This window comes from Dendrobates tinctorius, unplaced genomic scaffold (assembly GCF_039654945.1).
Source record: "Dendrobates tinctorius isolate UK_male_01 unplaced genomic scaffold, ASM3965494v1 ptg000140l, whole genome shotgun sequence".
NCBI lineage: Eukaryota > Metazoa > Chordata > Amphibia > Anura > Dendrobatidae > Dendrobates > Dendrobates tinctorius.
Genome location: NW_027361808.1, coordinates 6176485 through 6203735, shown reverse-complemented (window position 1 = coordinate 6203735; position 27251 = coordinate 6176485). Strand labels below are relative to the sequence as shown.

The 27251-nt window shown below is 45.7% G+C and overlaps 1 protein-coding gene across 1 annotated transcript; it reads left to right on the top strand.

Annotated features, from left to right (window-relative positions):
- The first annotated feature begins 18889 nt into the window (after positions 1 to 18889).
- DLL1 (delta like canonical Notch ligand 1) lies at positions 18890 to 25745 on the top strand. The gene is made up of 11 exons (XM_073545100.1): positions 18890 to 19503; positions 19775 to 20083; positions 21011 to 21071; positions 21394 to 21651; positions 22466 to 22526; positions 22625 to 22755; positions 22860 to 23029; positions 23171 to 23387; positions 23647 to 24424; positions 24517 to 24631; positions 25016 to 25745. The coding sequence occupies exons 1-11, from the start codon at positions 19450 to 19452 to the stop codon at positions 25019 to 25021; spliced, it is 2160 nt and encodes a 719-aa protein (XP_073401201.1). The 5' UTR covers positions 18890 to 19449; the 3' UTR covers positions 25022 to 25745.
- The last annotated feature ends 1506 nt before the right edge of the window (positions 25746 to 27251 follow it).

The window sequence follows — 27251 nt, the reverse complement described above, 5'->3', positions numbered from 1 at the left end:
ACAATCCGCAGACTGTATACTCCTCAGTACAATCCGCAGACTGTGTACTCCTCAGTACAATCCACAGACTGTGTACTCCTCAGTACAATCCACAGACTGTGTACTCCTCAGTACAATCCACAGACTGTGTACTCCTCAGTACAATCCACAGACTGTGTACTCCTCAGTACAATCCACAGACTGTGTACTCCTCAGTACAATCCACAGACTGTGTACTCCTCAGTACAATCCACAGACTGTGTACTCCTCTTTACTCTCCACAGACTGCGTACTCCTCAGTACAGTATGTACAAGATTATGAATACCCCACAGTACAATACATACTAGGTTACATACTGCATTCTGCACTATATAATAGACTGTACTCCATATGTCAGTAGATACTAGAATATGTACTCCACACTACAGTGTATATTAGACTGTATGCCTCATACATACACAGGTGTATACAGAAGACAATGTGTACCAGCCTCACCACAGTGTATGCACGCCTCCATATAACTCTAATGTCTATACAGGTGTGAGTACAACTAGGGTATGTAGAAGTATATGTGCTCCACATTGTGGTGTGTACTTCTAGGTGCACCACATTGCACTGCAGAGTATACAAGTATCCGCATAGCCTCTCCAGAGCGGCACTGCTCAGTGACCACCTTATGGGTGCCTATGGAGAGGTCAGGCAGTGGGCGCAGGGGAGAGCTGCACCCACTGCTCTTACAGCATGCCCTTTCTATCCAGTGCCCGCAGGTAAGCAGTGACAGGTGTGCAGCGCTGAAATACTGAAGAAATCTGATCTTCCTGCTGTACATGGCGCCTGCTCCGTGCGGGCTCTTCCTGGCTGTAATAATTCATAGTATTTAGTACTGAACATACTGGTGTCAAGCGTGTATTAGCTACAGTGACCCATTGAGCAGCATTGGCCAGAATTGTCTACAGCACTTCGCAATACTCTGTACATGGCACTGCTGACATCACTGTACACAGGAAATAATGGAGTATTCAACTGCCATAATGTCTAACATAAAGCACCCATAGCAATGCTTAGAATACACAGAAATGTATACAACAAGCAGTACATGCAATAATGTATATAATATATGGCACACAGTGATGTACGTAATATATATATAGTTCACAGTGATGTACGTAATATACAGGTGCCTCTCATAAAATTAGAATATCATCAAAAAGTAAATTTATTTCAGTTCTTCAATACAAAAAGTGGATCTCATTATATAGAGTGATTACAAACAGAGTGATCTATTTCAAGTGTTTATTTCTGTTAATGTTGATGATTGTGGCTTACAGCCAATGAAAACCCAAAAGTCATTATCTCAGTAAATTAGAATAATTACCAAAAAACACTTGCAAAGGCTTCCTAAACGTTTGAAAAGGTCCCCTAGTCTTTTTCAGTAGGCTCCACAATCATGGTGGAGGCTGCTGACTTGACAGATGTCCAGAAGGCAGTTATCGACACACTCCACGAGGAGGGTAAGCCACAAAAGGTCATTGCTAAAGAAGCTGGCTGTTCAGAGTGCTGTAACCAAGAATATTAATGGCAAGTTGAGTGGAAAGAAAAAGTGTGGTACAAAAAGGTGCACAAGCTACCAGGATAACCACAGCCTTGAAATAGTTGTTAAGAAAAGGCCATTCAAATTTGGGGGAGATTCACAAGGAGTGGACTGCTGCTGGAGTCATTGCTTCAAGAGCCAAAACACACAGATGTATCCAGGACATGGGCTACAAGTGTCGCATTCCTTGTGTCAAGCCACTCCTGACCAATAGACAACACCAGAAGTGTCTTACCTGGGCCAAGGAGAAAAAGAACTGGACTGTTGCTCAGTGGTCCAAGGTGTGGTTTTCAGATGAAAGTAAATTTTGCATTTCATTTGGAAATCAAGGTCCCAGAGTCTGGATGAAGAGTGGAGAGGCCACAATCCAAGCTGCTTGAGGTCTAGTGTGAAGTTTCCACAATTAGTGATGGTTTGGGGAGCCATGTCATCTGCTGGTGTAGGTCCACGGTGTTTTATCAAGACCAAAGTCAGCGCAGCCATCTACCAGGAAGTTTTAGAGCACTTCATGCTTCCCTCTGCTGACAAGCTTTTTGGAGATGGAAGTTTCATTCTCTAGCAGGACTTGGCACCTGACCACACTGCCAAAAGTACCAATACCTGGTTTAAAAATAACAGTATCACTGTGCTTGATTGGCCAACAAACTCGCCTGACCTGAAGGGCCTGTCACACTAAGTGATATCGCTAGCAATATCGCTATAACGTCACTGATTTTTGTGACGTTATAGCGATATCGCTAGTGATATCACTATGTCTGATACTTACCTCCGACCGCTCTCTCGCTGGTTATCGTTGAACGCGCGAGAACGTCCTGGACCGTTTCTCATCGTCAGCTTCCTGCTGGGCTTCCTGCTGTGACGACGAGTGACGCGTGGACGCGGGCGGGAGGACGTCAGGATCGCCTCATCTGACAGGTAAGTAGCGACCCCTGACCCCTGCGATGTCGCTGGTGAGATTTGTCTGTGTGGCAGCTCACTAGCGACCACTTAGCGATGTACCAGCGATCCTGACCACGTCATATCGCTGGTCAGGATCGCTGGTGCATCGCTAAGTGTGACAGTACCTTTAGCCCCATAGAGAATCTATGGGGTATTGTCAAGAGGAAGATAAGAGACACAAAACCCAACAATGCAGACGAGCTGAAGGCTGCTATCAAAGTAACCTGGGCTTCCATAACACCTCAGCAGTGCCACAGGCTGATCGCCTCCATGCCACGCCACATTGATGCAGTAATTGATGCAAAAGGAGCCCCGACCAAGTATTGAGTACATTTACTGAACATACATTTCAGTAGGCCAATATTTTAAAATAATTTTTCAAGCTGGTGTTATAAAGTATTCTAATTTACTGAGATAATGACGTTTGGGTTTTCAATGGCTGTAAGCCATAATCATCAACATTAACAGAAATAAACACTTGAAATAGATCACTATTTGTAATGACTCTATTTAATATATGAGTTTCACTTTTTGTATTGAAGAATTGAAATAAATTAACTTTTTGATGATATTCTAATTTAGTGAGAAGCACTTGTAGTATATAATACACACAGTAATATATACAGCAATGGCAAAAAATTAAGAGACCACTTTCAAATGTTCAGTTTGTCTGATTTTTCTCTTTATAAGGTATATTTTTGAGTAAAATGTAAATTTTTATTTTAGTTTATAAACTTCTGACATGTCTCCAAATTTCCAAGCAATAAGTTTTGTTTTTTTTTCTGAAAAGGAGAAATAGATGAAATAAAAAAACCCAGTGCTTTCAGACCTCAAATAATGCACAGAAAACAAGTTCATAATCATCAGAAATCAATATTTTGTGGAATAGCCATAATTTTTAAAAACAGCTTTCTTGCGTCTTGGCATGCTTTCCACCAGTCTTTCACACTGCTTCTGGCACAAAAATATAAGCTGTTCTTCTTTGATGGCTTGTGACTATCCATCATCCTCTTGATTACATTCTAGAAGTTTTCAATGAGGTTCAGGTCTGGAGAATGGGCTGCCCATGACAGTGTTTTGATGTGGTGGTCTCTTAATTTTTGCCAAAGCTGTATACATACACAGTGGGTACGGAAAGTATTCAGACCTCTTTAAATTTTTCACTCTTTGCTTCATTGCAGCCATTTGGTAAATTCAAAAAAGTTCATTTTTTTTTCTCATTAATGTACATTCTGCACCCCATCTTGACTGAAAAAAAACCGAAACGTAGAATTTTTTGCAAATTTATTAAAAAAGAAAAACTGAAATATCACATTGTCATAAGTATTCAGACCCTTTGCTCAGACACTCATATTTAAGTCACATGTTGTCCATTTCCTTGTGATCCGCCTTGAGATGGTTCTACTGTTTCATTGGAGTCCAGCTGTGTTTAATGAAACTGATAGGACTTGATTTGTTAGGGCACACACCTGTCTGTATTAAGGCCCCATCTCACATAGCAAGATCGCTAGCGAGATCGCTGAAGCGTCAACAATTTTATGACGCAACAGCGACCTCACCAGCTATCTCGTTACGTGTGACACTTAGCAGCGACCAGGCCCCCGCTGCGATGTCGCTGATCGTGCTCGAATGTCCTGGGCCATTTTTTGATTGTTGGTGTCCCGCTGGCCAGTGCACATCGCTCTGTTTGACACCGACGAGCGACCTCGTTAGCGACTCAGAAATCATGGACGCAGGCAGGAGTCGTCAGAATCGCTGCTGTGTGACAAGGTTCTAACGACCTCCGAGGTCGTTATACGGATCGCTGGATCATTGTTACATCGTTGGGTAAATCTGACTGTTTGACAGCTTACTAGCGACCATTTAGCGATGCACCAGCGATCCTTACCAGGTCGTATCATTGTCGGGATCGCTGGTGTGTCGCTAAGTGTAACGGTACCCTAAGACATCACAGCTCACAGTGCATATCAGACCGAAAGAGAATCATGAGGTCAAAAGAACAGGCCAAGGAGCTCAGAGACAGAATTGTGGCAAGGCACAACAGATCTGGCCAAGGTTACAAAAGATTTTCTGCAGTACTCAAGGTTCCTAAGAGCACAGTGGCCTCCATAATCCTTAAATGGAAGAAGTTTGAGACCACCAGAAGTCTTCCTAGACCTGGCTGTCGAGCCCAACTGAGCAATCGTGGGAGAAGAGCCTTGGTGAGAGAGGTAATGAAGAACCCCTAGATCACTGTGGCTGAGCTCCAAAGATACAGTAGGGAGATGGGAGAAAGTTCCACAAAGTCAACTATCACTGCAGCCCTCCACCGGTCGGGCCTTTATGGCAGAGTGGCCCAACGGAAGCCTCTCCTCAGTGCAAGACATATGAAAGCCCACATAGAGTTTTCTAAAAAATACACATGAAGGACTCCCAGACTATGAGAAATAAGATTCTCTGGGCTGATGAGGCGAAGATAGAACTTTTTGGTGATAATTATAAGTGATATGTGTGGAAAAACCAGGCACTTCTCATCACCTGCCCAATACAATCCTAACAGTGAAACATGGTGGAGGCAGCATCATACTATGGGGGTGTTTTTCAGCTGCAGGGACAGGACGACTGGTTGCAATTGAAGGAAACATGAATGTGGCCAAGTACAGAGATATCCTGGATGAAAACCTCTCCCTGAGTGCTCTGGACCTCAGACTTGGCCGAAGGTTCACCTTCCAACAAGACAATGACCCTAAGCACACAGCTAAAATAACAAAGGAGTGGCTTCAGAACAATTCTGTGACTATTCTTGACTGGCCCAGCCATAGCCTTGACCGAAACCCAATTGAGCATCTCTGGAGAGACCTGAAAATGGCTGTCCACCAACATTCACCATCAAACCTGACGGAACTGGAGAGGATTTGCAAGGAAGAATGGCAGAGGATCCCCAAATCCAGGTGTGAAAAACTTGTTGCATCATTACCAAGACTCATGGCTGTACTAGCGCAAAAGGGTGCTTTTACTCAATACTGAGCAAAGGGTCTGAATAGTTATGACCTTGTGATATTTCAGTTTTTCTGTTTTTAATAATTTTGCAAAAAATTCTACATTTTTGGGGTTTTTTTCAGTCAAGATGGGGTGCAGAGTGTACACTAATGAGAAGAAATGAACTTTTTTGAATTTACCAAATGGGTGCAATGAATCAAAGAGTGAAACATTTAAAGGGGTCTGAATACTTTCTGTACCCACTGTATACAGAGTGCTGATTATATGATGGAGCTCACTCTTCACTGTATATGGCACTATAGTGCACTTTACAGTGATGTACAGGGTGGGTCATTTATATAGATACACCTAAATAAAACGGGAATGGTTGGTGATATCAACTTCCTGTTTGTGGCAGGTTAGTATATGGGAGGGGAAAAACTTCTCAAGATGGGTGGTGACCATGGCGGCCATTTCAAAGTCGGCCATTTTGGATCCAACTTTATTTTTTCCAGTGGGAAGAGGGTCTTGTGACACATCAAACTTATTGAGAATTTCAATGGATTATTTCACAAGAAAAACAATGGTGTGCTTGGTTTTAACATAATTTTATTCTTTCATTAGTTATTTACAAGTTTATGACCACTTATGAAATGTGTTAAAGTGCTGTCCATAGTGTTGAATTGTCAATGCAACCCTCTTCTCCCACTCCCAACAAAAATTTTGTCCACAACTGCCAGGAAAATTGTTTGGGATGCAAAGAAAAACCCACAAATAACATCAGCTGAAATACAGGTTTCACTGAAAACGAGCGGTGTGGCTGTTTCAAGATGCACAATAAGGAGGCACTTGAAGAAAAATGGGCTGCATGGCCGAGTAGCCAGAAGAAAGCCATTACTGTGCAAACGCCACAAAGTATCTCTCCTACAGTATGCAAAACAGCACAGAGACAAGCCTCAAAACTTCTGGAACAAGGTAATTTGAAGCGATAAGTCCAAAATTGAACTTTTTGGCCACAACCATGAACATTACATTTGGAGAGAGGTCAACAACGCTTATGATGAAAGGAACACTATTCCTACTGTAAAGCACGGAGGTGGATCGCTGATGCTTTGGGGATGTGTGAGCTACAAAGGCAGGGGAATCTTGGTCAAAGTTGAAGAAAAGATGAATGCAGCACATTATCAGCAAATACTTGAGGCAAATTTGCAATCATCAGCCCAGAAGCTGCACATTAGACGCACTTGGACGATCCAATATGATAACGATCCAAAACACAAGGCCAAGTCGACCTGTCATTGGCTACAGCAGAACAAAGTGAAGGTTCTTGAGTGGTCATCTCAGTCTCCTGACCTCAGTATCATTGAGCCACTCTGGGGAGATCTCAAGCGCGCAGTTCATGTTAGACAGTCCAGGAATTTACAGGAACTGGAGGCTTTTTGCCAAGAGTGGGCAGCTTTACCATCTGAGAAAATAAAGAACCTCATCCACAACTACCACAAAAGACTTCAAGCTTTCATTGATGTTAGAGGGGGCAATACACGGTATTAAGAAATGGGGTATGTGAACTTTTGATCATGGTCATTTGGAGGTTTTGGGTTGTCATTATCATTTAAAAAGAGAAAACACAGTAGTTTGATAATAAATGGCTTTATCCAACCACTAACCATGAGTAGATAAAAAGTTTTGGTGTTATCATTCATATTCTCTGAAAAAAGGCCAAGAAAGCAAAAATTCTGTCGGGGTAAGTTAACTTTTGAGCACAACTGTATATACTGTTTATACATAGAGCTCCTTCTGCGTTGTATATGGCACTACACTGCACTGCATAGTGATGTATATAAGATATAGTACACACAGTAATATATATACAGAGAGATCCTGAGTTGTATATGGCACTATAGTGCACTGTATAGTGATGTATATAAGATATAGTACACACAGTAATATATATATACAGAGAGATCCTTCTGGGCTGTATATGGTACTATAGTGCACTGTATAGTGATGTATATAAGATATAGTACACACAGTAACATATATACAGAGAGCTCCTTCTGCGCTGTATGGGGCACTATAGTGCACTGTATAGTGATGTATATAAGATATAGTACATGTGACACCCCAGAGTCCGGTTGTCACAGTGACATTGCCTCCCTTTAAGGGGTAAAGTCATGCCTGGAGGCAGGGGGGGGGGCCCATGCCAGGTAACAGATTACATGACAATTCCTGCTGCAGGTCAGAAAGGGGAGCTTCCTTATAAATTCTGTCCAGCAGAGGGGGTTAGTGAGTCAGCAAGTAGTCGGCTGTGAGAGAAAACAGGGGAGTTGTCATGGAAACGAGAGCAGCTGAGCTGATGACAAGACAGTTAAGCCTGAGGTAAAGGATCTTTCTGCAAAATCCAGTCAGTTGGTGAGGGAGAGTCAATCTGTGAAGAGGGAAAAGGACAAGAGCAGAGACGAGGTTCCGGGGAAGCTAAAAACTGCCTATAGCAGACCCCAGAGCGAAGCGCTAATAGAGAGAAAGGGACACCAGAGTCCTGGGTGGGCAGGAGCTGTATGTCCTGACCGCCGAATCTGGAAGTACAGGGAACTGCAAGTTCCTGAGCGACATTGAACACCTGAGGGCACGGCAGCGGATCAGGAGCCCGGGGCTGACGGTGAAAAGGACAGTACCCGTGGATTAGGCTCACACTGACAGCCGTACAGGTTAGAGAAGCCATCACGCAATAGAGGGTCGCAGCTTAGTTACAAACAGCAGAGACCCACACACAAAGCGCAGAAGGAAGGTCCTAAACCCCGACCTGGCAGGGTGGATCCCCTAAATGCCTCCTGGCGATCCGGACTCAATCCATCACCTGTATGTAGTACTCTGGATTGCAACCACTTGCCAGTAAAAGGTAAAAAAACTGCACCTCTCTGTGTCCTCTTATTTCTCTGCACCCCAACGTTCACCGCCATCTGAACTTTTAATCAAATATATTTGCCCTGGGGCCCCCGCTCTACTCGTGGGGAGCTGAACCATCTTGGCTGTGTCACCATCAGCCCCAGGAGACCAAAAACCGCAGCGTCGGCCATTAATTGCCGAACACCACGGGTGGCGTCACACTTAAATACCACACAACTTTCCCCTATTTTATTACTGGACGCCTCAGGGCCACGGACCGGGCCACGGACCGGGTCACCGCCGTGACATCCCCCATTGAAGTAAACGGGCCCGGTACCCCCCAGCCCTGCGGGGCGCTCCAACTGGCGTCACGACGAATAGGATTTATCGAGCCTAGCAAAGCTGGGTACATGGAGCCTGGCAAAGCTGGGTACTGTGTGCCATAGACTTTATTAAATTGTGTGCTATAGACTTTAATGAGCCTTCAAATAACCGCCACAACTGCGTCACGCAGTGTGTGCGAGCAGAGAGGGGCGTGCCATTGTGGGCGGAGCCAGAAATAAAGTTTGACGCAAAGCCCTGCCCGCGCTCTGATGTCAGTGGGCGAAGTGAAGCTGGAGCTGTGCTCTATTGTGAGCAAGTGAAAAGCATGAAGAAAATTCCCAACTCGGGTGGAGATTCAGCGGCGGTCGCAGCCGCAGCCTCCATAATGCCACTATCAATGCCATATATACCAGGAGCGGCTGGGTTACCACAGTACTCAGGAGAGTCGCACACCCTGAGTGATTTTAAGGAAAGACTATGTAGTTTGTTCAAAGTGTACCCCCTGTCTGAGAGTCAAAATGTCAGTATCCTCATTGGCCAGTTAACTGGTGCAGCCCAGAGGGAAGTAAAGTCCTGGCCGGACACTGATAAAGGAACTGTCAAACAAATTTTGGCCAGACTGAAGAACACTTTTGACACCTGCACTGCAACAGAGATAATAATGAGATTCTTTGGGTGCAAACAGAGAGTGCAGGACAGTATACGGGACTATGCTCTTAACCTTCAGGAGGCGCTATGGGCCGTAAAGCAGGTTGACCCTGAGAGCGTGCAAGATGAAGATAGACTACTAACGGAGTAGTTTATAGAGGGACTCCAGTCTAAAGCCCCCGTTACACACTGCGATATCGCTAGCAATATCGCTGTAAAGTCACCGATTTTGTGACGTTGCAGCGATATTGCTAGCGATATCGCTGCATGTGATACTTACCTCCGACCGGCTCCCCGCTGGTAATCGCTGATCGCGCGAGAAGCTGCTGGACCATTTCTCGTCGTCAGCTTCCTGCGGCGCTTCCTGCTGTGACGACGAGCGACGTGTGGAGCCGGGCGGGAGGACGCAGGATCGCCGCGTCTGACAGGTAAGTAGCGATCCCCGTCCCCAGCGATGTCGCTGGTGAGATCTGCCTGAGTGGCAGCTCACTAGCGACCACCTAGCGATTCACCAGCGATCCTGACCGCGTCATATCGCTGGTCGGGATCGCTGGTGAGTCGCTAGGTGTAACGGTACCCTTACAATCAAAGGACACAGCTGCGCATAATGGCCCTACAAAATCCTGAATTGGACTTTGCACACTTTAAGGATAGAGCCATCCGGGTGCTGCATGAACCAAATGCTAGTGGCACAGAACCCTCTAAGCATCCTGCAATTACATACCAGCAGGAGGCAGCATCCTTTCCAAAGACCCCTATTGAGACTGACAAGCCGTTCCAAGATGATGACTCTGCTGCAGACTTACGTCTCCTAGTCAAGGAACTACCCAAAAGTGTGGCTGCACTCACAAAAACTGTGCAGTCCCTACAAGTGACTCCAAAGAAGAAGATCCAGCTGGCCTCCAGTCCAGATGACGCCCCGTGGCGACAGCAGAGGAGAATCCCACCGATCAGAGGGAGAATAGCGATCGTTACAACGAGGACGGACAGCCCATCTGTCGCCGCTGCAATAAGGCGGGACAACTAGCAAGATTCTGTCATTTAAACAAGCAAGCAACCCCTGAGGCAAAGGGCCAACCCTCAGGAGTAAGACGACCAGGCCCACAAAATTGGCGAGTAAAGTACGTAGGAGGACCGCCGGTCCTGCCTGTCGTGATTGACGGCTTTCCGATGAATGCTTTACTGGACACCGGCTCCCAGGTGACAACGATGCCATATTTTCTTTTTAAGCAGTACTGGGCTGATTCAGACATTACTCACAGCCCAGATAAAAACCTTGCCATCTTTGCCAGCAATGGTCAGCCCTTGCCTCAGATGGGATATAAAGAGGTGACCATCAAGATTGGCTGAGTAGAATTGCAATAACAAGGTTTGATTATAGTTGATATTGACAAACGAGAATGCCATCCTATGATCACTTTAGGCACTAATGTAATTGAAAATTGTCTTGAAGAAATTATTGTTTTGTTACAACAGGTAGCCGAGGCCGCCAGCTCCAGTCAGCAGCGGGTCATGCAAAAGGAGATCAAAGCCCTGATGCAGAAACAAGAGGTAAAGCTGTCTGGTGGAGAAGTCGGCAGTGTCAGAGTAAGTGATCCTTTCCCCATTGCAGTACCTCCCAGAAGTGAAATGTTAATTTGGTGTCCGGCAGCAATAGGCCTCAGGGGTCAAGATTACCAAGCCCTGGTAGAACCCATGTATTCTGATAGTAGCCCCACTATCCTTACAGTCAGAGGGGTAGTTAATGTCCGCAAGGGGAGAATACCAATACACATCTTAAATTGTGGGGAGAGAGAGGTCCAGTTACCCCGGTATGCCTCCCTTGCTAAGCTGTTCACTGTCAGTAACAATGCAATAGAGGCACTAGAACCCTTGCTTCCGTCTGACAAGGTGGAAGAGAATGGCTCTGAAGGGCAGCAGGAGGATTGGTGTCAGCAGCTACACGTAGGTACTGACTCCACCCCTTCGCACCAAAAGCATGGGGCTTACCGGGTGGCTCAAGAATTTGAACGGGTCTTCAGCAAACATCCTTTAGACTTTGGGCAGGCAAAAGGGGTCCAACACCATATCCCCACCGGAGATCATCCACCCATTAAAGAGAGGCACCGGCCTGTACCCCCAGCACACTATCAATGTGCCAAGAGTATGTTACAGTAGATGAAGGCGGCTGGGGTAATTAGAGATAGTTGTAGCCCCTGGGCAGCTCCATTAGTCCTCGTTAAAAAGAAAGATGGTACTATGAGAATGTGTGTAGACTACAGGCGGATTAACAGCATTACACATAAGGACGCGTACCCATTACCTAGAGTTGAGGAATCACTAACTGCACTGAGAACCGCTAACTATTTCTCTACCTTAGATCTCACCAGTGGGTATTGGCAGGTTCCTGTAGTAGAGGCAGACAAAGGGAAGACAGCGTTTACAACACCAATGGGTCTCTGCGAGTTTAACTACATGCCGTTCGGGCTCAGCAATGCGCCAGGAACATTTCAGCGGTTAATGGAATGCTGCCTTGGACATAAAAACTTTGAAACCGTTCTGCTGTACATGATGACATCATCGTCTTCTCCAAAACCTACGAAGACCATTTGAAGCACCTAGCCGAGGTATTCGAAGCCCTGTCCATCTTTAGCTTGAAAGTAAAGCCGTCCAAATGTCACCTTTTGAAGCCCAAGGTGCAGTACCTAGGCCATATGGTGAGCGCGGAAGGTGTGACTCCCGACCCTGACAAAGTCACCGTTATCCAGGACTGGCAAAGACCCAGCACTATTCATGAAGTAAGGCAGTTTCTTGGGTTAGTAGGCTACTACCTAAGATTTATCAAGGACTTCAACAAAATAGCTGCACCCCTGCAAGATCTTCTAGTGGGCCAATCCAAGAAAGCCAAGAACAAGAGTCTTCCGTTCGAGTGGAACAAAAGGATAGAAGAGTTCTTCATCAGGTTAAATTGGCCCTCACGGGAGATGATGTCCTGGCCTACACTGACTATGAGACCAACCATTTGTACTTTACACTGACGCCAGCAACGTGGGATTGGGAGCAGTGCTGTCACAAGTGCAGAAAGGCAGAGAGAGAGTGATTGCCTATGCCAGCAGGAAACTTCCTCCCACTGAGAGGATCCCCGACAAGTACAGTTCCTTTAAACTGGAGTTCCTCGCCATAGTCTGGGTGGTAACAGAGCGCTTAAAGCACTACCTGGTTTCAGCAAAGTTCACCATCTACATGGACAATAATCGGCTAACTCACCTTGAAAGGGCAAAGCTAGGGGCACTTGAGCAGCGATGGATGGCCCGGCTGTCCAACTACGAGTTTACCATCACGTACCGAGCAGGACATAAGAACGCTAATGGGGATGCGCTATCCAGGATGCCCAATTCACCAGACGGGGGAGAAGATCCAGAAGAACTCGAAGAAATCGAGTTACCAGCCTTCCACCATCCAGTTGCAGCCCAGCGCTCCCAAGGGGTGAGGAATAAGCGCTTTATCGTATGAGAGGCAACGTTGAATCCATTACCCCATCATGAGTGGGCAGAGACACAAGATAGTGACCCAGCTGTTCGCCTCGTAAAGGAGTGGCTGGCACAAGCTGATTCACACCCTGGTCCTGATGACCCACAGGAAGCACAGCAGTTATGGAAGGAGAGAGGCAAGCTGTTCATCTATGAGGGTAAACTGTGTCGGAGGAACATCAAGTCGTGCACACACGAACTGGTCTGGCAAGTTGTAGTCCCGAAGAGGGATGCGCCAATGGTCTTGGAGGTGTACCACAATGGAGCAGGACTCTTCGGGTGGAAGAAGTTGGAGGTCCTACTTCGTGAAAGATTCTACTGAGTTGGCATCAGGAGAGCCATTGAGAAGTGGTGCCGAGAATGTGGCCCATGCATCCTGAGCAGGAAAGACCATAACAGCTAGCGAGCCCGATTACAGCCGATTATCACAAAACAGCCGCTTGAACTGGTAGCCTTGGATCACGTGAAGTTAACTCCGAGTAGGAATGGCTACACCTATGCTCTGACCATCGTTGACCATTACTCAAGGTTCTTGGTAGTCGTGCCTGTTAAAGACCAAACAGCGAAGACAGCAGCCAAGGCATTTCAGCAACACTTTTGTCAACCGCACGGATACCCTGAACAAGTGCTCACCGACCAAGGTCCAGCCTTTGAGGCAGAAGTGTTCCAGGAGTTCTGTAACATGTACGGTTGCAAGAAAATCAGGACAACGCCGTACCATCCACAGAAAAATGGTATGTGTGAGAAGATGAACCATGTGGTAATTGACTTATTGAACACCTTACCTCTGGAAGAACGAAACCAGTGGCCAGAGAAGTTGCCAGATCTGGTAGATCTATATAATCATATACCGGTAAACGCCACCAATTGCACTCCGGCCTACCTGATGAGAGCGAGACCTGGCAAGTTACCCATTGATTTAGACATGGGAGTCTTAACACCTGAGACGACATAACCAGATGCAGACTGGAATACAGAGCGGCAGCAACAATACCTCAAAGTACAAGAATGTGTGGAGAAAAGTTTGTCCCAAGCAAGACAGAGGCAGGAAAGGAATTACAATCAACACGCCCCTGCAGTTCCCTTGACACCAGGAGAAAAAGTATTCAAAAGAAAGAGATGAGTTCACAAACTAGATGACCAGTGGGAGGCAGAGCCATACACCATTATACCTTCAGACTTTAATAACACCAAGGTATGCCTCATCAGCAAGGATGGAGGAGAAACCTCAGAGGCAATCTTAAGAGATCATCTAAAGGTGTGCCCTGATCAATTGAAAGACAAAGAGGAAGTCCAAGACACTCTACGGCCCACAGTAGATTTGGAAGAAAAGATCCAAACTACCCTTGGAGAATTTTCTCGGACTTGGACACAAGTAAATCAGGCTATTGTAGTGCCAGTCCTTACCTTTCATCAGCCTACTGCACCAGATGAAGCAGAGACTCATATGAAATAGCTCCAGTAACAGATACCACATCTGCAGTGGAATGCGGAAATCTGTCCCCTGGTAACAGCGAATCTGTCAATCTCATGGTGAGTTTAGCAGTCAAGAGAAGGCAGTCCAGAACACCAATATTACACAAGTCCACTTATAGTGTAGTGACTTGTGCACCAGCAGTAGACATTAGAGAACAGGTCAGGACATTGGAGATACCTATACTGCGTAGATCCACTCGTAGTACCAGAGGTCAGATCCCTGTCCGTTATAGAGAATACATAATGTAAATGAATAAGAATGTATAGTTGTAACCGTTAAGCATGAGAGCCTACAGAGACTTACTGTATGAACTTTTTAAATATTCGTAATTACCAGTTGAAGGACAATTGGGCCACAGGACTATGTGTGGTCAGAACTTTATTTGTAAATAGTTACCCCAACTTGGCCTTGAAAATAAGCCGCTGGCGTGGCCGAAAAACAGGCCCATCTACAGAGTGCCCTGTAGCCACGCCCAGGGACGACACACAAAGTGGGCTAAGGCGGTTCCCACCAACCAAACTCCAGGTACAAGGACAAAGACAATTCCTGGACAGCAGCGTAAGGACTGGTCGCTGCAGTAACTGTGCTATTGTTTCTTTTTCTTTTCTGGTTTTGATAATTTTTACATTTTTAAGACTTTGTAGATTTTCATTAATTGTTGTTGTTAACAATTCTTGTCATGTTCCTCAGTCCGGGAGTACTGAACTTAACTGGGGGGAATGTGACACCCCAGAGTCTGGTTGTCACAGTATATTGCCTCCCTCTATGGGGTAAAGTCATGCCTGGAGGCGGGGGGGGGGCCCATGCCAGCTAACAGATTACATGACAATTCCTGCTGCAGGTCAGAAAGGGGAGCTTCCTTATAAATTCTGACCAGCAGAGGGGGTTAGTGAGTCAGCAAGTAGTCAGCTGTGAGAGAAAACAGGGGAGTTGTCATGGAAACAAGAGCAGCTGGGCTGATAACAAGACAGTTAAGCCTGAGGTAAAGGATCTTTCTGCAAGACCCAGTCAGTTGGTGAGGGAGAGTCAATCTGTGAAGAGGGAAAAGGACAAGAGCAGAGACAAGAGGCTCCGGGGAAGCTAAAAACTGCGTATAGCAGACCCCAGAGCAAAGCGCTAATAGAGAGAAAGGGACGTCAGAGTCCTGGGTGGGCAGGAGCTGTATGTCCTGACCGCCGAATCTGGAAGTACAGGGGACTGCAAGTTCCTGAGCGACATTGAACACCTGAGGGCACGGCAGCGGATCAGGAGCCCGGGGCTGACGGTGAAAAGGACAGTACCCATGGAATAGGCTCACGCTGACAGCCGTACAGGTTAGAGAAACCATCACGCAATAGAGGGTCGCAGCTTAGATACAAACAGCAGAGACCCGCACACAAAGCGCAGAAAGAAGGTCCCAAACCCCGACCTGGCAGGGTGGATCCCCTGAATGCCTCCAGGGAGCCGGACTCAATCCATCACCTGTATGTGGTACTCCGGATTACAACCACTTGCCAGTAAAAGGTAAAAAAACTGCACCTCTCTGTGTCCTCTTATTTCTCTGCACCCCAACGTTCACCGCCGTCTGAACTATTAATCAAATATATTTGCCCTGGGGTCCCCGCTCTACCCGTGGGGAGCTGAACCATCTTGGCTGTGTCACCATCAGCCCCAGGAGACCAAAAACCGCAGCGTCGGCCATTAATTGCCGAACACCACGGGTGGCGTCACACTTAAATACCACACAACTTTCCCCTATTTTATTACTGGATGCCTCAGGGCCACGGACCAGGTCACCGCCGCCGCGACATCCCCCACTGAAGTCAACGGGTCCGGTACTGAGTAACCCCCGGCCCTGCGGGGCGCTCCAACCACACAGTAATATATATACAGAGAGCTCCTTCTGTGCTGTATATGGCACTATAGTGCACTGTATAGTGATGTATATAAGATATAGTACACACAGTAATTTATATACAGAGAGCTCTTTCTGCGCTGTATATGGCACTATAGTGCACTGTATAGAGATGTATATAAGTTATTGTACACACAGTAATATATATACAGAGAACTCCTTCTGCGCTGTATACGGCACTATAGTGCACTGCATAGTGATGTATATAAGATATAGTACACACAGTAATATATATACAGAGCGCGCCTCCTGCGCTGTATATGGCACTATAGTGCACTGTATAGTGATGTATATAAGATATAGTACACACAGTAATATATATACAGAGAGCTCCTTCTGCGCTGTATATGGCACTATAGTGCACTGTATAGAGATGTATATAAGTTATTGTACGCACAGTAATGTATATACAGAGAGCTCCTTCTGCGCTGTATATAGCACTATAGTGTACTGTATAGTGATGTATATAAGATATAGTACACACAGTAATATATATTCAGAGAGCTCCTTCTGTGTTGTATTTGGCACTATAGTGCACGGTATAGTGATGTACTGTATATAATATATAGTACACACAGTAACAGAGAGCTCCTTCTGTGTTGTATATGGCACTATAGTGCATGGTATAGTGATGTATATAAGATATAGTACACACAGTAATATATATACAGAGAGCTCCTTCTGCGCTGTATATGGCACTATAGTGCACTGTATAGTGATGTATATAAGATATAGTACACACAGTAATGTATATACAGAGAGCTCCTTCTGGGCTGTATATAGCACTATAGTGCACTGTATAGTGATGTATATAAGATATAGTACACACAGTAATATATATACAGAGAGTGCCTTCTGTGTTGTATTTGACACTATAGTGCACGGTATAGTGATGTACTGTATATAATATATAGTACACACAGTAACAGAGAGCTCCTTCTGTGTTGTATATGGCACTATAGTGCATGGTATAGTGATGTATATAATATATAGTACACACAGTAACAGAGAGCTCCTTCTGTGTTGTATATGGCACTATAGTGCATGGTATAGTGATGTATATAATATATAGTACACACAGTAACAGAGAGCGCCTTCTATGTTGTATTTGGCACTATGGTGCACGGTATAGTGATGTACTGTATATAATATATAGTACACTCAGTAACAGAGAGTTCCTTCTGTGTTGTATATGGCACTATAGTGCATGGTATAGTGATGTATATAATATATAGTACACACAGTAACAGAGAGCTCCTTCTGTGTTGTATATGGCACTATAGTGCATGGTATAGTGATGTATATAATATATAGTACACACAGTAACAGAGAGCTCCTTCTGTGTTGTATATGGCACTATAGTGCACGGTATAGTGATGTACTGTATATAATATATAGTACACACAGTAACAGAGAGCTCCTTCTGTGTTGTATATGGCACTATAGTGCACGGTATAGTGATGTATATAATATATAGTACACACAGTAACAGAGAGCTCCTTCTGTGTTGTATATGGCACTATAGTGCACGGTATAGTGATGTATATAATATATAGTACACACAGTAACAGAGAGCTCCTTCTGTGTTGTATATGGCACTATAGTGCATGGTATAGTGATGTATATAATATATAGTACACACAGTAACAGAGAGCTCCTTCTGTGTTGTATATGGCACTATAGTGCATGGTATAGTGATGTATATAATATATAGTACACACAGTAACAGAGAGCTCCTTCTGTGTTGTATATGGCACTATAGTGCATGGTATAGTGATGTATATAATATATAGTACACACAGTAACAGAGAGCTCCTTCTGTGTTGTATATGGCACTATAGTGCACGGTATAGTGATGTATATAATATATAGTACACACAGTAACAGAGAGCTCCTTCTGTGTTGTATATGGCACTATAGTGCACGGTATAGTGATGTATATAATATATAGTACACACAGTAACAGAGAGCTCCTTCTGTGTTGTATATGGCACTATAGTGCATGGTATAGTGATGTATATAATATATAGTACACACAGTAACAGAGAGCTCCTTCTGTGTTGTATATGGCACTATAGTGCATGGTATAGTGATGTATATAATATATAGTACACACAGTAACAGAGAGCTCCTTCTGTGTTGTATATGGCACTATAGTGCATGGTATAGTGATGTATATAATATATAGTACACACAGTAACAGAGAGCTCCTTCTGTGTTGTATATGGCACTATAGTGAACGGTATAGTGATGTATATAATATATAGTACACAGTAACATATGTACAGAGAGCTCCTTCTGCGCTGTATATGGCACTATACAGTACACACTGTACTGTATAGGGGCGAGCGTAGACTCTGTGGGGTAGGTCCTACAGGACTGTGCCCCTGCTACCCCATTATGACTGGTGAGAACACGGGGCTCCTGGCACTGATCTGCGAGCTGCAGCTGAGCTCTTATGATGTAAGAAAAACTCAGATTGTGGCACTTGGGGAATGTTGTGTTATTTCTGATTGATCGGTGAGAAAATGGGTGACTAATGTGTATGGGGGGCAGGAGCTGCTGAGGGCGGTGCTGGAGCAGTTTCAGGCTGCCTCTTCTTTCTGCCCCATGATGGATGCGCTCTCCTGTGCCATCCACTGATGCGGCTCACGTGACGTGGGGCTATATAATGGCTCATTTACTAGGACTAGTGGCGCTGCTGTCAGGACTGGGAGTGAGTGCGCGCTGCTCAGTGGCCGGTGACAAGAGGAGGAGGCGGCGGCTGCAGGAGGGAGGTTGCACATTTTACAGCTCACTGACCATTTGGCGATCCATCGAGAGGAGGGTTCGGCAAGTGGCTCCTTTGTGACATCTCTGGACAGATTGGGGGTCTGCTCATTTCCATCTCATTAGCTATGCAGACGACAGGCTCCATATAAAGAGGCAGAAGGGACGCCGCTAGCAGAGTCGCTGAGAGCTGAGCCGCAGACGCCAGCACTGTGCTAACACCTTGGATCCCTATTCTACACATTGGACATTCCTCAGAGCCAGCACCGGGCCCGGAATTACACGCTGCCTATGTGGATTATTACCTCTATGGAGCCCAGGGTTTAGGGGCGCAGGGTGCTGACAGTGCTCACCATTCCCCAGGACTGTCACTCAATGAGAGGACGGCTGTAGAGCGCCGAGAACACAGTGCCTGCCCGGGACAAGCTCCGCTCTCACCTGCCTGCCGGTACCGCTCACGGCACCGCCGCCAACATGGGACCTCAGCCAGCCATCAGCCTCCTGATTGTGGCCGCGCTCCTGGGCCAGGTAAGGACGCGAGCTGGGTGCCATGACTGCAGGGTCAGGGGTGACATAGCTGTGCGGGTCCCTGCGTGTGTGGGCTGCTGGTGTGTTCCCGGGGGAGCGGACGGGTGTGTGCCCGGGGGAGCGGGCGGGTGTGTGCCCGGGGTAGTGTGTGCCCGGTTGGATGCCCATTGATGTGCCGCTTGCTTGTGATAAACCAGTGCTCATGCTGCAGAGTGCGCTGCCGGCTTCTCGTCCTGCAGACTGATGGAGCGGGCGTTTGTCTGACACGCAGGTCTCTTGCTCCGGACTCTTTGAGCTGAAGTTGCAGGAGTTTGTCAATAAGAAGGGTCCTAGTGGGAACCAGAACTGCTGCCGCGGCGGGACGGCCGGATTCCAGGGGCTGCAGCAGTGCGAGTGTAAGACCTTCTTCAGGATCTGCCTGAAGCACTACCAGAGCAGCGTGTCCCCCGAGCCGCCCTGCACCTACGGCAGCGCCGTCACCCCAGTGCTGGGCTCCAACTCCTTCAGCGTCCCGGACACGGCCAGCGCGGACCCCGGCTTCACCAACCCCGTCCGCTTCGCCTTCGGATTCACCTGGCCTGTGAGTAGCGGCATATGGGGATGGGGCAGTGTGCACGCATAATAGTATGTGGTATATATATATATATATATATATATATATATATATATACACACATTGTAAAGAGCTGCGGCTGTTCTATTGACAAGTACAATAAGTGTCACACGCAGATATATATATCCACAGCCTCACAGGTAGCGGTACTATCACCCCCAGCGGAGCAGATTGGCTGTAGGTATCATAAACCCCTGGATGAAGCCTTGGTGCCCTGGCAGCTGCACTTCTAGGGTCTCCATCTGTCTCCATACCCTGGGGGGATACTAGTAGCCACAGCCTTGGAAGTGAAGGGTTGCGATTTGTGTGAGAAAGGAGAAGTGTGATTTCTCAGAGGACAGGCTCTCTCTTTTTTATTTCCCAAAAGACACAAGTGTGATGGTGTTGGAAATGCCACGGCCGTCCTCTCCCCCTCCTGTCTCAGGAGCTGGCTGTATAATTGTCAGCACAGCGTGAAATTCCCAAAAGACTTCATTTTACAGCCGACCTCAATGTGTGAAAGTGGCTAAATGAAGCGTGACGATTGGTGACAACAGCCAGAGCTGAAGCCCCCTTTACTCCATTTCTATCTGCTATCACACTAAAGGGTTACTAAAGCTCAGATGGGTTTATGTTGCCCATCAAGGGTAGATGACTGTGTATCCAGTGAAGGGTTAAGTAGAGGAAGCGCGGAGGGAGGGAGGGCCGCACCTCAGTGTTTCACCAACTGGATAATAAAGCAAACAAACAGAAAATGATAGGAAATAACTATTAATAACACAGTCCACCCATTTCCTTAGGAAAAGTGAAAACAGGCAGCTGGCCAGCAGTGGTGCGGAGCTCGCCGGGGCGGGGGGATTCTGTGGCGGACCATGCACTGCTGTGCCACTAACACTGTGCCCATTCTCCGTACAGGGCACGTTCTCCCTCATCATTGAAGCCTTGCACGCGGATTCCGCAGACGATCTGGGCACAGGTAAGACAAGGCTCCTCTCTGACTGTATATGCTAATTGTGCGCATCGTTCTGCCATTCCACCCAGGGGCGGGCCACCCAGTGATCATTCTTTTCACAGCTCCCTTGGCTTTGCTCTTTAGATTGGGTTCAGCTTTTGAGTCTTCTGCTCCCAGTGCGATTAGTGCAGGATTGCCACCTAGTAATAATACATACTGTAGCTGTTAGTAGGACATTCTTTCCGCTGTGTCAGATGGCATCGTGCTGAAGGCAGTGGTCCAGTACCAGATCCTGCCAGCTGGTGTGGAGTGCACCGCTCGTGATAAACGTTCTTCCTTTTGGCAGAGAACCCAGAGCGTCTGATCAGCCGTCTCACCACTCAGAGACATCTGACCGTGGGTGAAGAGTGGTCCCAGGATCTGCACAGCAGCGGCCGCACCGAGCTCAAGTACTCCTACCGCTTTGTGTGCGATGAGTACTACTATGGGGAAGGCTGCTCTGACTACTGCCGGCCCAGGGATGATGCTTTTGGACACTTTTACTGTGGTGAAAAAGGAGAGAAGATCTGCAATCCCGGCTGGAAGGGCCAGTACTGCACAGAACGTAAGTCTACAGCAGGTGGATTGTACACACAATTCTGCATTATGGCTGGATCTCACTTTTTCCATGAAATCTCCCATTTATTACTTGGAGTGCCCCATTAATCATGTTGATTAGCTCCTTTTTATTCTGTGTAATGGGGGTGTTCCCCTCTGTTTTGTGCCTCCAGTGTCGCATAGCTGTGTAAAATGTGCTCTGCCTGCTTAACAAGCAAGAGAAGCACAGAGGACCCCCCTTCCCCCAATCTCCTTTGTTAGGCTGGTGCCCCTCTTTTTGCTTAGAACTTTGCACCATTTATTTAAATGATAATAATAATGAAAAGTTTTCAGAGAAATCACACGCGTGCCATAGATTAGATCTCGCCATTGATTGGCCACAGGAGGAGCACCCCTGCGTGTGATTGGCTTTAGGGAGTGGGGTATTGTTGCAGAAGGGCAGCTGCTGGGAGAGAATAGACAATAGAGCAGCTGTCCAGTACTGGCACCCTGCACACCAGCTGTCCACTCTTATCTGCACACACTTGCTGGGATATTAAGGGGTGGTTCCATGTGTGGATAGAATTAGGGAAAGAAAAAAAGACTTCTGACCCTCACTTGGAGAGAAAAAAAAGTGTACTCCGGGGGAGGGGAGATGGGACGTGAGCCCTCTTTTGTCTGTGTGTAAATGTCTTTTAGAGACGCTTGTTTACAAGTGACCAGTGATGCACTAGTTACCGGCCGCTCACTAGTCGGAAAGGATTAGCTGCCCTTGTTATAGAGCTGTGTTGCTTGTGATGCCCCGGGCTGCAGGTCTAATGCTTCCAATCCTCCTCTTCCAGCAATCTGCCTTCCTGGATGTGATGAGCACCATGGTTATTGTGAGAAGCCCGGGGAGTGCAAGTAAGTTATTTATTGCCAAGTGACCTGCTTATATGCAGGTTTTTTCTCACCACTGTGTAGTAATAGCATACTAACTACTCTGTTCCTTTCCTTACCAGATGCCGTGTAGGTTGGCAAGGCCGCTACTGCGATGAATGCATCCGCTATCCAGGTTGTCTACATGGTACATGTCAACAGCCATGGCAATGCAACTGCCAAGAAGGATGGGGCGGACTGTTCTGTAATCAAGGTAGGTGACTGACCACATCCTTGATGGATCACTAGTATCAACACCTCTCCAATTAATATGGTGGAAACAACATCGTTGATTAAATGCTTTTCCTCGCTCTGCAGATCTTAACTACTGCACACACCACAAACCTTGCAAGAATGGAGCCACCTGCACTAACACAGGCCAAGGAAGCTACACGTGCTCCTGCCGTCCGGGCTACACGGGATCCAGCTGCGAGATTGAGATCAACGAATGTGATGCCAACCCCTGCAAAAATGGCGGAAGCTGTACGGTGCGTTCAGTCCTGATCATTTCTTATTACTACTTTCATGCGGTAAAATTGTACATAGCTATTAGCTCCAAGGCAACGTTGTCGTTCACACTGTCGTCCCTTTGTATGGTATACATTTTTAATTTTTTTGTTATTTAACAGGACCTAGAAAATAGCTATACCTGTACATGCCCACCCGGCTTCTATGGTAAAAACTGTGAGCTGAGTGCCATGACCTGTGCTGATGGACCATGTTTCAATGGAGGCAGATGCTCTGATAACCCAGATGGCGGATACAGCTGCCTCTGCCCTTTTACGTACTCTGGCTTCAATTGTGAAAAGAAAATTGATTATTGCAGTTCCAATCCCTGTGCCAATGGTAAGATCCCACACTGAACGTGTCAAGGTTTATCAAGCCAGAGAAATAGATTTGTATAATTGAGTTTGTGTGTGTCTATATATATATATATATATATATATATATACACAGTATATATATAGACTACCGATGAAATGGTCATAGTAAAAAAGATTATCTGCTGTATGATGCAGCAATGCATATCATATCTGCAGTAAATTGATTTTTAATTGAGCCCAGTGCCTATTCTCTAATTCATTGTTGTTTGGATGTATTACAGGAGCTCACTGTGAAGACCTTGGAAATGCCTACATATGCCAGTGCCAGGAAGGCTTCTCTGGTAGACACTGTGATGATAACTTGGATGACTGTGCTTCCTTCCCCTGCCAAAATGGCGGCACATGCCAGGATGGGATTAATGACTACTCCTGTACCTGCCCACCTGGGTACACTGGGAAAAATTGTAGCATGCCTGTCAGCAAATGTGAGCACAACCCATGCCACAATGGGGCAACATGCCATGAGAGAAACAACCGTTATGTGTGTGAATGTGCTCATGGCTATGGTGGACTTAACTGTCAGTTTTTGTTGCCTGAAAATACCATTGAAACCAATAAGTACGTAGACAGGCCAAGTGGACAGTTCCCCTGGATTGCAGTGTGCGCTGGTATTATCCTGGTATTACTGCTGCTGCTAGGTTGTGCGGCTGTAGTTGTTTATGTGCGTCTTAGGGTGCAGAGGAAGCGTCACTTGCCTTCGGCTACTCGTGGCGAGACCAAGACTATGAATAATTTGGCAACCTGCCACCGTGAAAAGGACATTTCTGTAAGCATCATAGGCACCACGCAGATTAAAAATACAAATAAGAAGGTAGACTTTCTCAGTGAAAGCAATAATGATAAAAATGGCTTCAAGATCCGATACCCTTCTGTGGATTACAATTTAGTACATGAGCTGAAGAATGAGGACACTATCAAGGAGGAGCGAAGGCAATGTGAAGCCAAGTGCAGCTCAAATGACTCCGACTCAGAAGATCCACACTCATCACATTTAAAAAGGTGAATATCTTCGTTATTCTAACTGTGGAAAACTCCCAGCTTTGTCCCCACTTTTTAACATCTAACCATGAGCTTTTATCTGTTATCCACAGTAATTCTTCAGAAAAACGGAGACCAGACTCAAATTACTCCTCATCAAAAGACACAAAATATCAGTCAGTATATGTCATATCAGACGAGAAAGATGAATGCATCATAGCAACTGAGGTTAGTATGGCCGGTGTACAGTAGAATGACAATAGTTTAGAAGAATAACGTGAGGATCGTTGATAGGCTACTGTTTGGGGGTACAAATTAGGCAATCGGCAGACTTCTAGAAGGAAAGGGCTGCCTGGCTAGTATCGGGGTGCTGTACTTGTGAGGTACTTTATGCCTTTCATATTATGTAACGTGACACAGTAAAGCCTGAGAGAGCGACTGTCACAAAGTATCCATTTAAAGTCAATCAATGAAACCCAAGGACCAAGCACTGAAATCCAGGAATCTCCATCAGGATCATCGTTAGCCAAGCTGTTATGACCTAATATAGCCATGCAAACGGGGATCTTGCCAGCATATGACTAACTTTTATCTTTTTATTTCATATTACAGGTGTAATAAAGAGACTTTTCAACCCATTCTTGTCAAATATTCCGAGGTGACGCCCACATGATTGCTGCTGATAATTGAGGGAGGGACATCCCTTTGTTGACTGCTGCTGAGACACTAAATTCAGGCTGAGCTGGTTCTCTACTGAAATTAGAAAAATGACTGCAAAACCTAATGGACACCCCAAGCTAGTCTCTGTGTCCGGACACAAACTGTTGCACTGCCATTTCTGTTCTCCTCCACTCTTCATTGCACTACGGACAGTTGCTTTTATAATAATTATAATACAGTAAATATATATATAAAAATATAAATATATATTTAATGAATGGACTTCTACATTCTTTGGAAGAAGAGTGCACTGCCTGAGGTGTATATTTTTAACTCTTATGAGCCACTCCGTTGCTAAACTACAGACACTGCCTGGTTTAGTTTTTTTTATACTAAAAGGTGTTTTTAACTAGGTCAAAAAATGTGCGTTATTTTTTGAACTTGTAAGACTATTTTTACGATATTTGTAAAGCTCATGTATTTGTAATGGTAATTTTTATAATTTAAAGTTTGGTAAATATGTACAAAGGCACTTCAGGTCGATGTGACTATATTTTTTTGTATATATATGTATTTATGGAACATTGTGCAAATGGTATTTGATTTTTTCTACTGTTTTTTTTGTTAATGAAGGAATTAATTTTTAAACTATTTTTCCAAAATAAATAATATGAACGCTAAATCTCAGGCCTTATTTGGAGGGAAACGATTACCATTTGTACATATTAAACATATTTGACTAATGTCCATGAGGGACATAAACAACTGATCGTCTAAAGAGATGTGGATCGTACATGTTCGCTGTGTTCTCCCAAACATAAGTCGTCTCCAGCCATGTCCGGCTTTCTCATAGAGAATCCTGCTTACGGAAAAGCCGGCCAAGGTGGCTATTGGCCGAACCTTTGTTTTACCGACAGCCATCTTATGTACATGGCCGACTGAAACTGCTAAAGCTGTGAGAATGGCTTATTAATGGATTGTAAATCAGTGTTTCCTAATTGACGACGGTCCAGCTCATTTACTTCACTATGTGACATTGATGTTTTGTGACTCGGGACAATTACCTGCAGGAGTCTTATTGCTACAATCAGAATGAAATGGGTGGTCTGGTTTACAAACTCTACTTTTTATATCCCCTGGAAGGGAGCGAGGGTAAAGGTACTGTCACACTTAGCGATGTACCAGCGATACCGACCAGCGATATGACGCGGTCAGGATCGCTGGTGCATCGCTAAGTGGTCGCTAGTGAGCTGCCACTCAGGCAGATCTCACCAGCGACATAGCAGCGGTCGGGGGTCGCTACTTACCTGTCAGACGCGGCGATCCTGCGTCCTCCCGCCCGGCTCCATGCTCGTCGCTCGTCTCTCCACAGGAAGCTGACGACGAGAAGCGGTCCAGGAAGTTCTCGCGCGATCAGCGATGGACAGCGGGGGAGCCGGTCGTAGGTAAGTATCAGACATAGCGATATCGCTAGCAATATCCCTATAACGTCACAAGTTATAGCGATATTGCTAGCGATATCGCTTAGTGTGACAGTACCTTTAGACTATGTTCACATATCCAGTAATGATCTGTTATCACGGATCCAGCAGCAATCTGATGAAAAATATTGTGCAGACACAACTCTTTTTGTCTGGTTTTAAAAGCCTGATTTCAGCTGGATCTGTTTTTTTAACATTGAATTCTATGGAAAATCGATCCGATGATTAGCCATCCATTTGAATAAAAAAAAACATATCGTTTTAAAATGGAAGAAAACAAATGGCTATTTAAAAGATCTATTTTCTGTAGACTTCAATGGTAAAAAAAATGGAAAATGGATCCAGTTGGAATCAATTTTTTATATGGACTAAACTTGTCTTCACAACTTTTGTCAAAGGACTGTTGCTGGATTTGTGCTAACAGATGATAACTGGACATATGAGCATAGCCTTAAGCCCCCGTTACACACTGCGATATCGCTAGCAATATTGCTGTAAAGTCACCGATTTTGTGACGTTGCAGCGATATTGCTAGCAATAACGCCGCATGTGATACTTACCTCCGACCGCTCCCCCGCTGGTTATCGCTGATCGCGCGAGAAGCTCCTGGACCATTTCTCGTCGGGCGCTTCCTGCTGGTGCTTCCTGTGGAGAGACGAGCGACGCGTGGAGCCAGGCGGGAGGACGCAGGATCACCTTGTCTGACA

What these genes read in the sequence shown, in the direction of transcription:
- DLL1 (XM_073545100.1), top strand. Translation starts at nt 19,450, where the DNA reads ATGGGACCTCAGCCAGCCATCAGCCTCCTGATTGTGGCCGCGCTCCTG. An exon ending in GGGCCAGTACTGCACAGAAC is followed by an intron (nt 21,652 to 22,465) that starts GTAAGTCTACAG and finishes CTCCTCTTCCAG; the next exon opens with CAATCTGCCTTCCTGGATGT. An exon ending in CGGACTGTTCTGTAATCAAG is followed by an intron (nt 22,756 to 22,859) that starts GTAGGTGACTGA and finishes CTCGCTCTGCAG; the next exon opens with ATCTTAACTACTGCACACAC.